The sequence below is a fragment of the Phoenix dactylifera genome, chromosome 15 (assembly GCF_051530095.1).
Source record: "Phoenix dactylifera cultivar Ajwa chromosome 15, Ajwa_hap1_PhDact_Kaust_v1.1, whole genome shotgun sequence".
In the NCBI taxonomy this organism is placed as follows: domain Eukaryota; kingdom Viridiplantae; phylum Streptophyta; class Magnoliopsida; order Arecales; family Arecaceae; genus Phoenix; species Phoenix dactylifera.
In genome coordinates, this window is record NC_143204.1 from 18,311,782 (window position 1) to 18,326,294 (window position 14,513).

The 14,513-nt window shown below is 38.3% G+C and overlaps 2 protein-coding genes across 2 annotated transcripts; both read left to right on the forward strand.

The window, feature by feature from the left end:
* Nucleotides 1-4,427: 4,427 nt before the first annotated feature.
* On the forward strand, nucleotides 4,428-6,342 carry LOC103704286 (WAT1-related protein At1g21890-like). Its single transcript, XM_089927437.1, has 7 exons — nucleotides 4,428-4,585; nucleotides 4,909-4,971; nucleotides 5,070-5,186; nucleotides 5,265-5,502; nucleotides 5,593-5,754; nucleotides 5,873-6,024; nucleotides 6,163-6,342. Exons 1-7 carry the CDS (start codon nucleotides 4,440-4,442, stop codon nucleotides 6,326-6,328), a joined length of 1,044 nt encoding a protein of 347 aa, XP_089783563.1. The 5' UTR covers nucleotides 4,428-4,439; the 3' UTR covers nucleotides 6,329-6,342.
* Nucleotides 6,343-8,199: 1,857 nt separating this feature from the next.
* LOC120113261 (transmembrane emp24 domain-containing protein p24delta4-like) lies at nucleotides 8,200-12,882 on the forward strand. Its single transcript, XM_039134163.3, has 4 exons — nucleotides 8,200-8,596; nucleotides 12,123-12,332; nucleotides 12,447-12,523; nucleotides 12,610-12,882. Exons 1-4 carry the CDS (start codon nucleotides 8,369-8,371, stop codon nucleotides 12,752-12,754), a joined length of 660 nt encoding a protein of 219 aa, XP_038990091.1. The 5' UTR covers nucleotides 8,200-8,368; the 3' UTR covers nucleotides 12,755-12,882.
* Nucleotides 12,883-14,513: the final 1,631 nt, after the last annotated feature.

Sequence of the window (14,513 nt, forward strand, 5' to 3'; positions counted from 1 at the left end):
TATAATAGAACTCGATGGCGGCTTACTTTCTGGATACAACTAATCGCTTTGTATTCTTTTTGAAGTCCATTCAAACAAAGATGGATGGAGATTGAACCCAAATCAGTCAAATCTAAATGCTGACAAAAATCAGCAAATAGATCGAAGAAAATTCCATCCAATCCTTGTTTAAATGGATTCAATCCTCTCTTCTCAATTGCTTAAAAACGTAGTTGAGTTCATTCAGTTAGTACTCAATTTGCTCTTTTTCTATTTATAAATATGGAAAAATGAGTGTAAATAGATGTATTTTTTTATTGTATGCATTTTTTTCACCATACAATCCGTCCAATCATCAAGAGTTGTGTTCCTTAAAATCATTATTAGATCTAAGACATTACATTCAATATGGGACTAGTCTTAAAATATCAAAATTTAAAATTATTTAATCAATAAATCAACATGCAAAACATCCAAACGCGTATACAAGAGAGAGAATATTTTCCACTAAAAGTTATGATATGATGATTCAACATTTATTAGATAAGTTCAACTGACAAAAAATATCATGACCAAAGGCATGACCATAATGGTAAATCTTTATTTCATTCAACAATACAAGTAGTTAGCCTTCTTTATTTCAAAGACTGATGATGCTTCATTCCAAGTTTAACATCATGATCACTGGTAGATGCACCTTCCATTTGTTGCAACATATATATATAACATTTCTCAGCACGTCCTTCTCAAAAATTAAAACATCAGTAACTAGAACATATGATGTTCCCAAAGAACAGGATGTGGACTTTGCATGTAAATCAATACATAAAGATGTTAGTTTGTAACTTATAAAGATTTCACGGAGTTAACATGGCATCACCACCAAATTTATAATAGGGTTCTCGAGACCCATGAGCCATAACAGTAAAGGTTGAACAACACAGGAGCATGATCCTTAATAGTGTTAATTTGGCTCAAAACAAGCACCACTTGGCCTTATAGAGCTGCAGTTGACATTTCCGCATAGAAAATCTACATCCCTTTATAAATTGCTCACCGGAGCCCCTGTGTTTGCAGTGCACCATGTCCCCGACTACAAGAATAAATGCTAGCGTCTTAAGAAAAAAAAAACAAAAACTACGACCAATATTAAGCATGCTTGGTTACATAGTGCGAGGATTGATTTCTTTAGAAGTTTCCCATTAAATAAAAAAAGAAAATAAAGTCTTTTGGATGGAACTAAGGAGATTATTGCGTGGATTTAAATATAGCATAGTTTGTCAATAATATGCACAAAAAGTACTTTTTATTTTGTTTATTTTAAAGCATTATTTTATTTGTTTAATATTTTGAAGGACAATTATAAGATAAGTTATTCAAGAAAATTTGTCTGGTTTTACCTACTATTAGATTTGAACCAATGACTTTCACTGCGTAAAAGTGATCCTCTAACCGCTGAGTCATGTAGGTCAAGCTGAGTCAAGTCAGAGAAAATAGACTATAAGAAATCCAACACTGTTGCTGGTGGAATCGGAACAATCCAAAGATTACATTATTTTGGATATATGTATGGATAGGGCTTGCCCGTAGATGCCTATCATATGGTGGCTATTGATTGTGTATTCACTGTGTTTAGATAAGTAAACTTATAATATTGTGATCTACTCCTATGCTTGTTGCATCTGCATAAGAGAGAGAGAGAGAGAGAGAGAGAGAGAGAGAGTTAATCAAATTGATGAATATAGTGGTGGAACCAAGAACGAACTTAGGGGCAATGAATAGATAATGTTTTGAAGAGCTAGTTTGGATTTATGGTCCCACACGACTTTGTCATATATTTGTAAGAGGACCAACTATATATAGAGTATATAGAGTATCTGTAAAATAGATAAGAGTATATTTTTTTATTATTTCTAGAGTTTTAAAGATTTAAGCTTGATGCAGCATGCACAATTGGACTTTGAGCTCAGAAGTTGGTAAGAAAATTGTTCTCACTAATGGTTTTCCCTGCCTTTGCTCCACACCTAGCATACCAAGGCTCGAAGTCATGCCATTCCGCCTGTGAAAAGCCAATCCTTTTACCATTGTACTGAGCAATGACCCATTTCATAGAAAGCTTTTATTATTACTAATTTGTCATGCGACGACGGATGATGATGGCTTCTTCTTGATTGCTAAGCAAACCCTTAAAATAAACTATGGTTTAATTCTTTATATATTTATATGGATCTGTTAACTCTTTGATAAAGAAAATTGTTGCACAATTGAATGACATTTCGATATTTTTCACATAATGCAGTTGAGGATCCATTAATCAATCAGGGATTGGCTTCAACCTAGGTTCATTAGCCAACATTGTTTCAACATACCAAGTCATTGATCTACCAAGCAGCTGAAATCCTAACATGAAGCGCCACTCACCAAAGCCCACCATCAGCATGCACTAATCCCAGTTTTCATTAAAAAATGTATTTTAAACCCCAAAAAGAAAGATGCATTTCCTTGTATGTGTTTGTAGTCTGGGCATGGGCGGCTCAATGCATTTGAAGGCCTAGCTAAGACGATCTCACTAAAAAAAAATTTAATAATAATTTTTTTAATAAGTACAAATACTTTAAAAAATTTATTTAAAAATAATTCATGTAGTTTTTTGAGATGCAAAATTACTAATCAAATTTTTGTACTCAAGTTTCGTTAAAATACTATTTTCAATCGATAATATAGCTAATTCATTTAATCATTTTTATGACATAGTTGACCGCAAATAAGATTTTATCAAATTTAATTTTGAAAAACTTCTTTCAACAGAAACAATTGTTATAGGTACTGTCAATAATATTTTAATTTTCGTCGGAAGCGTCTAATTTCTCGTTGACGCCTTTGTCTTCTCAAAACACGTCTCTTTTTTCGAACAAAGAAGAGACCCTCCTATGGTAAAGAAATACTGCGAGATCTTAGCCGTTAGGATTTTCTCCTGTCCCGTCGCTGCTCCCCGCCACCTCCAGCAATCTCTATGACGCTTCCTCTACCTCGTAGTCCACGAGCCACACTTATTGCCTCCGCGGATGGGCGAAGTGGCAATGATGGCGGCTGGGAAGGGGTTTGAAAGGGATTTGAAATGGGGTTAGGAAAAAGATGAGGCCTCCGACGACGCTTATAAGCGTCGTCTTATGGCCCAAGTTTCCACCGATACTTTAGAAAGCGGGCTCGGGCTTCCAACGACGCTTTTAAGTATCGTCTAATTTCTTAACCGTCGTTTTTTGCACGACACTTTTCAGCGTTAACATAGTTTAATATTTGCCAAAGTTACTTAGAAACATCGGCAAATTTTGGCGCTGGAGCCAAAATTCGATATATAAACGTCAACATAGGGTACTTTTGTTGCAGTGGAAGAGGCTGGAAGTCATCATGATGCAGAAAAGGTTTAGCCAGCTGGATGGCCTTCACCTCGATAGGCCGGTGAGGGCATTGGTCAATTAGTTCTCTGAGATGTAAGAGACATGTGCGAGACAAATTTGCCCGGGTCTCTCGGACGACAACCATTCTAACCTTCGAGAAGATGTCTGAGAATTTGGACTTCTGGAGAGAGAATGACATAGAATCGATTTCAAACCTGAAACCATTGCTGCTCTGCGGTTGTAAATTCATAGTTTCATCTCCAGCCCATGCATGCTTAAATCGTGTCCAAAGATAAAACAAAAAAAAAAGCCAGCCTCAACTCAATTCAAAACATGATGAAAAGCGTGAAAAACCCCAAAACTCTCCAGAAAAAATCAAATATAAGAAAAAAGGTCCATTCTTTATAATATGAACGCCAAGAAGAAGAACAAAAAGACAACCCTGAATGTCAAAAACAAGGTGTGAGAACCAAATGCTCTTACTGAACTCAAATGAAACTATTTTCTCCTTCAGCGGCCCCTGGTATCCAATTCCTCCAAATCTAATATATTTGAGAGAAGACAAAGAAAGAAAGCATTAAAAAAATTGGATTTTTAAGACTCTGGCAGCCGAATGAGGGGGATTCCATGGCTAAAATCTGTGGACTGTGGACAACCCAAACAATACCCGGATCAGAGACTTAGAGAGACGGGTAGTAATTTCAATTAAGAAGGAAGGATTCTGTAGGATAAATCTCCAGCATCTGGCGTAACAAACCCCGGTGGCTGAGATTCAGTACTTCAAGTCTTCAACCAAATGGCGTTTCCCCTTCCCAGCCGCATGTGGGAAATCGTATATAGCTGCATTAACTATTCATAGCCGCTTGCCAACTTTATTTGCGGTGGGCCCGGGGCCTTTCGCTTTTCTCTATTTGAATCTCGACAATCCGTTCGGTACTCTTACATTCTTGTGGAGTTGGCAAGAGAGGGAGGAGAGGGGGAGTCGGCAGGAGAGTTGAAACAGATATTGTGGTCAGTATGGCATTTAGTGAGGTGGCGAGCAAGGTGAAGCCATATTTGGCTATGGTGTTCTTGCAGTTTGGGTATGCTGGGATGTTTGTCATCTCAGTGGAGTCGCTCAAGCGCGGCATGAATCACTACGTGCTTGTGGTGTATCGGAATGCCATTGCCGTGGCTGCAGTCTCTCCTTTTGCCCTGTGGTTTGAGAGGTCTCTCTCTATCTCTCTCTCATACACACACTAAATACATGCTTGCACGAGTTCTCACAAATGCAAATTTTTTATTTTCATGATAGACTAAAAAAAGAGAAGAAGCCAATTATCTCCTAGTTGCAATTAATCTCTCTACCGAAGGAGAGATTTTGAAGACATAAACGGCTAGTCCTGTCTTCTTATTCCTATTTTGCCCATATCAACATTGGGAATTGATCACATATGATCACCTAGATAGCATGATAAATTCTTTTATTCTCTATTTAAGAGCTAATCAAATAAAAACATAATTATGTCTCTTTCTTCTCTCTCCCCAACAGGAAAGTGAGACCCAAGATGACCCTCTCCATCTTCCTCAAAATAATGGCGTTGGCATTTCTTGAGTACTGATCTACCTCTACGTACCTTGATCTCAGTTAATTAAATATGCACTTATTTTTCATCTCATTTGACTAGACACTACTGTTATCTTCCATGCCAGGCCTGTGCTTGACCAGAACTTCTACTACGTGGGGAGTAACTTAACCTCCGCAAGCTTCGCTTCCGCAATGTTTAACATCCTCCCTGCAATCACCTTCCTACTGGCCATTGTTCTAAGGTAAAGAATAGTTCAAGACTAGCTAGTTATCTAAAATAGGTTATATCCTTTACCTAATATAGTTCGCTGCATGATTAGGATTGAGACCATGAATCTAAGGCGGCGACGCAGCCAAGCAAAGCTTGTGGGAACTATCGTTACAGTGGCAGGCGCTTTGCTCATGATATTATACAAAGGTCCAGTGTTAGATTTTGTATGGTCCAAAGGGCGAAGCCATCATAATACTGCGGTCGGTCAGAACGGCAGCAACTCGCTCAAGGGTACCCTCATGCTGCTGGGTGGTTGCTTCTGTTGCTCTAGTTTCTACATCTTACAAGTAATACATGGAATTCACTACTGAAAATTTAGCAACATGCATGGCTACGGTAGATCAATGCTAATTAGTTTCAAACTTGTTTTGGTGCAGTCGAATACACTAGAGTCATACCCTGCCGAGCTCACCTTAACCTCCTTGATATGCCTCATGGGAGCACTGATGAGTAGCCTGGTTGCTCTTGTGGCGGAACGGGGCAGTGCCAAGCCCTGGATCATCGGTTGGGACACACGACTCCTCGCTGTTGTTTATTCTGTAAGATGATTGCTATCTTGTCTTTCATCTTAATAAGCACGTACTACTGAGCTAAGAAATCCTTGAATGCAAGTTGGCTAATTATACGTTAGAACTTCTCTAATCTCTCTTTTGACAGGGGGTGCTTTGCTCTGGTGTCGCATATTACGTGCAAGGTAAAGTGATGAAAGAGAGAGGGCCAGTCTTTGTCACTGCTTTCAACCCTCTTTGCATGATTGTAACAGCTGTCTTGGGCTCTATCGTTCTAGCAGAGGAGATCACTCTGGGAAGGTGGGTACAAACATGCATGGAAACCACAGCTATATTTTTCTTTAGTTCGTCGCATCACCACGGAAAAAACGCAAAGAAAAATTGCAAAAGAAAAGGTAGAACAGACGCTAACGTCCTTCTTCCTTTGGATACTTGCAGTGTTATTGGTGCAGCTGTCATAGTTATTGGCCTCTACTCCCTTATATGGGGCAAGAGCAAGGATCACTTGAAGCAGCACTCCGAGAGCAGTGAGAAGAAAGGAGAGTTCGAGTTGCCAACGGGAGTTGCCAACGGCTATTGCCGATGCTGGAAAATCTGGTCGTAACAACCAGGCCACTGCTGTGGAGATCCCGGCTGCATCACAAATCCTTGAGCTGTGAACCCAACCTTTCTCGGAAAATAACATGCTTTCCATATATGCGTGGCTGTCTCTCTGTTTTTTTTGGATTGAAATAAGTGTTTCATGCAACTTGAGGTTATGGAACTTTGTGATGGATTTTAGCGTGAGCATTCAGGTGCATCTTTGGTGATAAATTGTAAATGGCAAGATGCCAAAAAATTTTGGAGGGGCAAAAAAAAATTTTTGGCCCTCCAAAAGTACTTTTAGATAAAATAAAAATATTTGGTAAAATTTTCGGAAAGCTTTTAACTTTCTGGGTTTGGAGCTTCTCTAAAAAAGCACTTTTAGAAATTATTGAAAAGCTGTTTGGAGTTATAATATTTTTTTTCCTTTTAGACTAAAATATATATAATAAAATATAATAATTACACAAAATATCCCTTTATATATTTATTATTTTATTATACTATAAATATAATATAATATTATATTATATCGTAATAAATTAATATGTTATGTTAATAATTTAATATTATATTATATTATACCACAATTATCAAGAGGATGAAAAATTAATTTACGCTAATAATTAAAATATTTTATATCTTTATTATTGTATTATACTATAAATATAATATTATATTACATTATATCATAATATATTGATATGTTATGTTAAATAATTTAATATTATATTAAATTATTATGCTATAATATATAATATTATGTTGCTATATTATAATAATATTATATTAATATTATACTATATTATATATTTATGTATTAATATATATTATATTTTATTATACTTTGTTATATAATACTATGTAATATTCTTTATAGTCATTTTGTCATACCAAAAGTACTTTCTTAGTTTGTTTGCCGAACACATGTTAAAGTTTCATAACACTTTATAAATATAATTACCAAATAGCAAACAACTTTTTATAAAAGCTCTACTTCCAAAGTTTAACTTCCAAAAACTCTACTGCCAACAGCTCTACTAAACAGAGCCATATTGGTTGCCAAATATGCTTGACCTGATGCAAATATTCTCCATAAAAGGCAAAAAAAAAGTTTAACATTTGATATGCAATTACATATTTGATAAAGAATTTTTTTTATTAATATTACATATTTTGTCTACAAAGTGATTATGTTTTTCCATGCACAATATCTTCTTCCATGTACAAGTGGGACTGTGGGAGCTATACTTCGAGAGACATTCCACTCTAAAAGCTTCTTGCTAAAGTAATCTGAATGGAGAATTCCATCAGTTTTAAGTAAATATAGACCAATCAATTTTCTTTCAGGCAGCGTATGATGAGAACATATATGTTTAAGGGGTGTGAACGATTACTTATTCCAAAACTAGAGGTTATATCAATCCTATTGAATCATTAAAAGAATAATGGATCGGGGCAAGACGCTAATAGATCTTGATGAGAATCTAATGGGTCTTACAAGGAATTTGCAGTCAAGTTCTTATGAATACTACAAGATACCAATTATTTGTTAAATACTTATGTTACTTTCAACCGTTTGATGAATGCATCAAGTGCCCCAAATCAAATCTAATGTTGCCTCTAAAATAGGGGTGTCAATGCTTCACAACTAACTCAGTTTAACCTTTTCCAATCCATGGTAGATCGAGCTAGATTACCTATTCGATAAAATAATTAGATTCAGATCATTATTTATTTATTTATTTATTTAATAAATAAGTTAGATTTAGATTATAAATTTTTAATCTATCATATATAGGATGTAATAAGTATTTTAACCGATCCAATCCGGTTGTCATCTCTGCGCTCGTGCTTAGGATTTCCAATTTATTCTGGTTTGGGTCAAGCACACAGGACCCTTTGGAATTCTTCGAGTCCACAAGGGCCGAAGCCTGCATCCCTCTCCCGAAAAGCGGTGGCCACATCCTTGTGACCGAAGGCAGAAACCCTTGCTCTCGGGAATCGAATAGGAAGAGATCTGGTGGGAGACGCGAGAAAGAGTAGGGAGCGAACGTCGACGATGCGGATCTGTGCGATGATCCTGCGGCCCACCGCGGCGCGGCTGCTGTGCTCTGTGCTTCTCCTCATCTCCCTGCTGCCGCCCGGCGCGACGGCGGTGTGGTTGAACCTGCCCGCGTCGGGGACCAAGTGCGTGTCGGAGGAGATCCAGCCCCACGTCGTCGTGCTCGCCGACTACGCCGTCATCTCGGAGGACCACACCCGCGGAATCCCCACTCTCTCCGTTAAGGTAGTTGCGGATCCTCATCTTCCATTAATCCCTTACCTTGAGACCACAGAATAGATTGGTTCTTGTGTCTGGTTTTCGATCTGTGATTTCTATTGGTTTGTTGGACTGATTGATTGGGTTTAGGCCCTTTTTTTTTGTTAATCTTTGGTTTCGATGCATCGAGGGGCAAGAATTTTGATCACAAAGTTGCACGGGAGTTCTTTGGCAAATATTTTGATGGGACGTCCTCCTCGTCTTATTTTATGCTTTTGGATTTTGTTTTACCTTGATTTACTTCTCGTTTCATGAAATTTCTCATAATTAATATTCTCTGCGTCGAAGGGTCAAGGGTGAAAACGAATATGGTTTGTCTTGTTATTTTAGTTTCGTTATGTGCTTGATGAATTGTTAAAACTTTTCACTGAGGCTAGAGATCAAGTGGAGAAGGATTTTTAAAGGATGCATGGAAATAATTTTCAGAAAAGCCTGGGTGAAGGCTAGAGTTTTTTTGGATTGTGATGTTGATCTGACCTCACAATACTTATTTAAATGTTGATAGCGCAAATTCCTGTTACAATAGGGAACTCATATGCTCTGAATACATAATGTCGATTATCTGAACCTTTGGCTTTTAGTATAATATGGTATGATGATTTCTTGTCAAACAAATTCCAACTTGAGTTCCAATCCAACAAATTCCAGAATCCTTTGTTTCTTCTCGGCTAGACCCTAGCCCCTAATTCTTAGGTTAAAGATCTATCATCCTGCCTGAGTTTTCCTGGAAACCAATCTTGTCAATTTGTTGGGGAAATTTGGTCTTAGCATCCAAAAGCCTCATCATCATGCATCTCACTGCAATGATAATTGCAGCTACAGCAGCAACAGCCGCAGCTGAAGGTCGTGTCTGTGTCATTAACTCCAAGCTATCTGAAAAAAAAGAAATTAAGGGAGAGAACAAAGAAAAGGACATAAGTCTTCGTTGTTGACTATCATATTCACTGTTAGCTGCTGCCACTGCCAGACACCACTGTCAGTAGTCTGTCCACACAATCACTTTTCCTCTTCTTCTGTTCCTGTCATCTTGCGCAAAGCTTAGTGTAGTAGTTTCATCCCCAAATCGCTATAGCAGCTTCTTTAGAGGCAGATTTTTAAAACCCAAAGACCCCAACTTGTGTTCGCAATGACCAACTGTTACCTGTTTGTATGATCTATTTTCTGGTTGCTACTTCTGACTGTGGGAGTTTTTTGTTGTTGTTGTGTGTGTGATGTAATCATCCAAATAACAAATGCTATAGTAATTCATTTTGGTAGGCTTTGCATAGAACATCATTATATTCCTTACCTTTCCTAAATTTTTTGGTAGTTTCTGCCTGTGCATCCAAGCATGCTCTCAAGGGCATTTTTCAAGAGTTCAAGGTTTTTAGTCAAGGAGTTCTTAAATTTTGGCTCCTGTAGGGGGATTGTTACTGTAATTTATTTATCAATTTTTTGTTTCCTTATCAGTATTTATTTAGGGTAGTTTCTATGGCAAGAGGAAACTCCAGTGGAAGGGATGGAGCTAACACTCTGGAAATTAAGTGAACTCAGATGGTGCGGAGGATTAAGCCATTAGTTTCTCAACGCAATTCCTGACAGTATAATGGATAACCCTTTAGGAGAGGAAGTAAACTTTAAGCATTCATGTTGCCACCACGCAGTCTGCCTCTTCGTTACCAGAAGTGGCTGCAGGTGTGGGAGCAGGGATATGGAAAAATGGCCATACGGGGAAACAGTGCTTACAAAGGGGTTCTACCAACTAGGACAACCTAAATGACTTAACAAGCTTGCTTGCTTCCTTAGAATTTGAAAACCAATGTTGAGATTATCATGTGAATTTTAAGTGACAGATATATGAATTCATATTATATGAATGCATGCTACTTGGTAATACTTGATATTACTCTGTTGTTGCTTGCAAGATGCTTAATAGGCTGCTTAGGTCCCTGACTCTGTTTTCTAGAAGATGAATGCAATTTCCAATAAAAAAAACCATGTCACCTTGTTCGTCTAAGGTCCTTTAATTATGGGGATTCCAGAAGGTTGTTTCCTGCTTGCATATGTTTAAACCAACTACCCCACCATGCAGACCTGAGGTTTCTTGGCAGTCCCCAGTCTAGCCTAAGATTGTCTAGATTTGAAAACATGTACCAATTATCAAGAGAGTTGCCATTGGGTTTCCAATTGGTAGTTATAAAAAAAAAAGATAACGAAAAAGAAATGCTTGATCCTAGCATGAAGCCATTTTGTTATGCTCCATAGTGAATCCATTTCATGTAAAATGGTTTGGGTGATGATGATGATTAACGAGCGAATTTTCCTCGAGACCAGGTAACCTCATTTTGATGAAATTGAAAAGATCTCATTAGAGCTCAACCTGTCATAATAAGAAATGTCTTGACCTGATATCCTTTAGGAAGAGGTAAGTGCAATGTACGGACCCAAAACTAGTTTTTCTGCTTGTCAATCATTCATCTGACTTATACATGTCTGCTTCGCTATTTCCCACAATCTGAAATAATCCTTCTTCATAAAATTGTTCCCACCTTATCTACCACTTAAACGAATGATTTTCACAGTGTGTTTTATTATGTATCGACTGATTATATAAGCACCTAAAAAAACCCTTAGTACCAAATTCATTTCATATTTTTGTGTACCAGTGTGCTCTCACATTAGTAGTAATCAATCTCATCACTAAGGTTGAAGAGTAAAGTGTACCCTCTATCTTATTAAATGTATCAACTAATTATATAATCTGATTTTAAACTGGTAGCGGACTTGGAATTTTATGTTGAGCAGAGTAAAACAGTAAGTTTTCATAGAGCCCAAGTATCTGGGGATGGAGCAAAGAAACCCTTAAATAAAAAAAAACAAAAAAGAAAAACTGCTCTGCTACTGGCTTGGTACCAAAGTCATTTCATTCTTTTATGTACCAGTGTGCTCTCAGATTAGAAGTAATGAGTCTCATCGCGAAGGTTGCAGAGTAATTTGTAGTTTTTGCCTTGCTAAGGATATGGGCTCCCAAATCAAATCAGAGTTTCTTAAGATATGTGATTCTTTTTCCCCCAGCAGGCGAACATCTGGGAAACATGACTGAAAATGCATGGCAGATCATTAGGAACTCTATGAAGTACCTGAAAGTGTTAGAGAAACTAATGGAACTACTGTCTGCTAACTGTTGTGCTGTGGTTTATTTATTCTCGCTCAGGAGTTACCTGCATGTTTACTGCTTGTTTAACCCTAACTTTTTTCATTTCTGCATCTGATCTGCCTACTATGTTTTATATGCAAATCGAAACAGGCTTGTCCATTCTTTATTTACTTCTGAATGAGCTCATTTGGTTTTGGTGAGACATGACAGGTCAGCTTTAACTATGGCGTGAATAAGCAAACTGCAATTGCTCAATTGTGATGGTAGATGAATGTATTTATTCAGCGGAATAGTGGGATGGTACTTTCTGGATGTGCTTGGGCTTTTCTCGTTGATGGATTGAAATTTCTTTTGCAGGTGACATCACCATATGGAAACACTCTTCATCACCAAGAAAATGCTACTGTAGGTCAGTTTGCATTCACAACCACAGAGGCTGGCAACTACCTAGCATGTTTCTGGATGGATGGTGGTGATAAAGGTGTAGGTGCAAGTGTTAGCCTCGACTGGAAGATTGGTATTGCAGCAAAGGACTGGGATTCAGTTGCTAGGAAAGAAAAAATTGAGGTGAACTCTTGAAACTACAAAATCAACTGCTCTGGCCAGAATGCGGGCCTTTCATTACAATTGTTACGTATCCTTCTTGTGACTATATATGATTTGTGGGTTTGATAAATTTAGGGTGTTGAGCTTGAGCTAAGGAAATTAGAAGCTGCTGTGGAGGCAATACATGAGAACCTGTTATATCTCAAGGCCAGGTAAACTGACCCTGGCTGGCAATCCATCTGCTTTGTTAATAATGGAATAGCTTATGCCTGAGTGTTCCTTTGTTTTGTGGATGCAGGGAAGCAGAAATGAGAGTAGTGAGTGAGAGAACAAATGCTAGGGTTGCATGGTTCAGTATTATGTCCCTTGGTGTTTGCATCGTTGTCTCTGCTTTGCAGTTGTGGCATCTGAAGAGGTTCTTCCAAAAGAAGAAACTTATTTAGATCAGCACCTGATTTATGTATTCTACTGCGCAACATTACTTTCGGAAATGAGAGGGATTGAGAAGAAAGTTGTCAATTTTTATGTTACAAGCTTTTCATATACAGAATGGAAACATCGTTTTGCATCATTTTTTTCTGATACATATGTTAAGCATCACTTTTAGTGGCGTGCTTTGAAGATTAGTCTTTAAAACTTTCTTGCTGAGTATTTGGGTTTTGGCACTGACAAACTAATCTTACCCTACCAAGTGACCCTGAGGGAAATTGATCTATGCATGAGGACAAACCTGGCAGGCCCCGCTTCCTTTCAGAGCCACCTTTCTTGCCTGTAAGTAGGGCAAAGGAAGGAAAGAATGTGGGGTCATCTAGAGAGAATCAAGAAGAAGAGGAGGAGCTTATGGTAGGTCTTGTAGATTTAATTAGCTTTAGAAGTAAGCGATTTTGCATCCTTTTAGAATCTAAATCTAAGGTTTTAAGATTTGTTTTCTATTTCTAAGTATATTAGTAACGCTTTCAATTTTAAATATCAATTAGCACCCTAAACCCTGAAGCACTTCCAAGATTAAGTTTCTGTGTCTTAATGAGTCCATACTCAAGATTCAGTTCGATGTCATTTGCTGTTCTAAACCTGATGGTCATTTCAAAATTTTATTTGTTGAAACTTTAAATTTGTATTGTGTATTGATTTTTTAAGTTCTTTTGAAACTTGTAGTTGATTATCATCCCCTTTGCGGATTTTAGATGAAAAAGGTCAACAAATGCTCTCTAGTCAAATGGTCACAACCCCAATAACATTTAATAGCCCTAGATAGCAAGATATCTCAATGGTTCAATTCATGGAAGAACTAGTCCTTATCTATTTTTACAAGTTTAATTATCAGATTGTCCATGTTTGTTAACTGTGATGATAGATGATATTGTATGCTGACCACAGTCTAACTGATCAACATAAAATATAAAATATAAGTTTGTCTGGACCATATTTCTTGATTAGTTCAGATCATCCTTGTGTGGGAGCCGCGCAGGATCTTGTTCCAATTTTATTCGCGAAGAAAGACAAAATATAATCAAATCTTAGCCAGCATGTGGAATTTGCACACGCGCACATTCTTACCATCTACCTTTTCTTCTCCAGCCGAGACATTCATGTTTTAGCGGGTTAAAGCAAAATAAAACATCTGCTTTCCGTACTCGAACTTTGGGTTGCAAGACTTCTAGTGGTACTCGAGCATGAGCCAGGGCCGGATTGTGCCTGGGTCTGGCGCCTAGGCCTCCATCCGAGGGTCGCACTGTTCTTATGGAAGGTTGCTTGGGTTCGGCTTCCGACAAGAGCAGTATTGAGCGAACGGGGTTTGAGGTTGCCCTCAGAGTGCGGGGCATGCGGAGCTGAGGAGTCGGTGGACCATGTACTGTTTCAGTGCATATGGGCGAGGGCGGCGTGGTGTGCGGCGGGGCTGCCAATGGATGGTTGGACCCATGGGGACCAGTTCTTACGAACTATTCGCGGGTGGTCGGGTAACCCATTGACTCGCCAAGAGGCGGTTAGAGCGACCTGCACAGTATACCAGATATGGCTGGCTAGGAATGCTCGAACCTTTGGTGAGCAGAGCAAGTCGCCAAGGCTCGTGGCGGAGAGCGCCCGGGCGCAGGCGGCAAAGTTTAGTTGTGCTGTCTCCTTAGACGGACTTTTGATAGCTCGGGATATCTGGGGCTCCCCTTCTGCCTCGGCAGCTTCTCACACGGTGTTTTTCACCTGGGA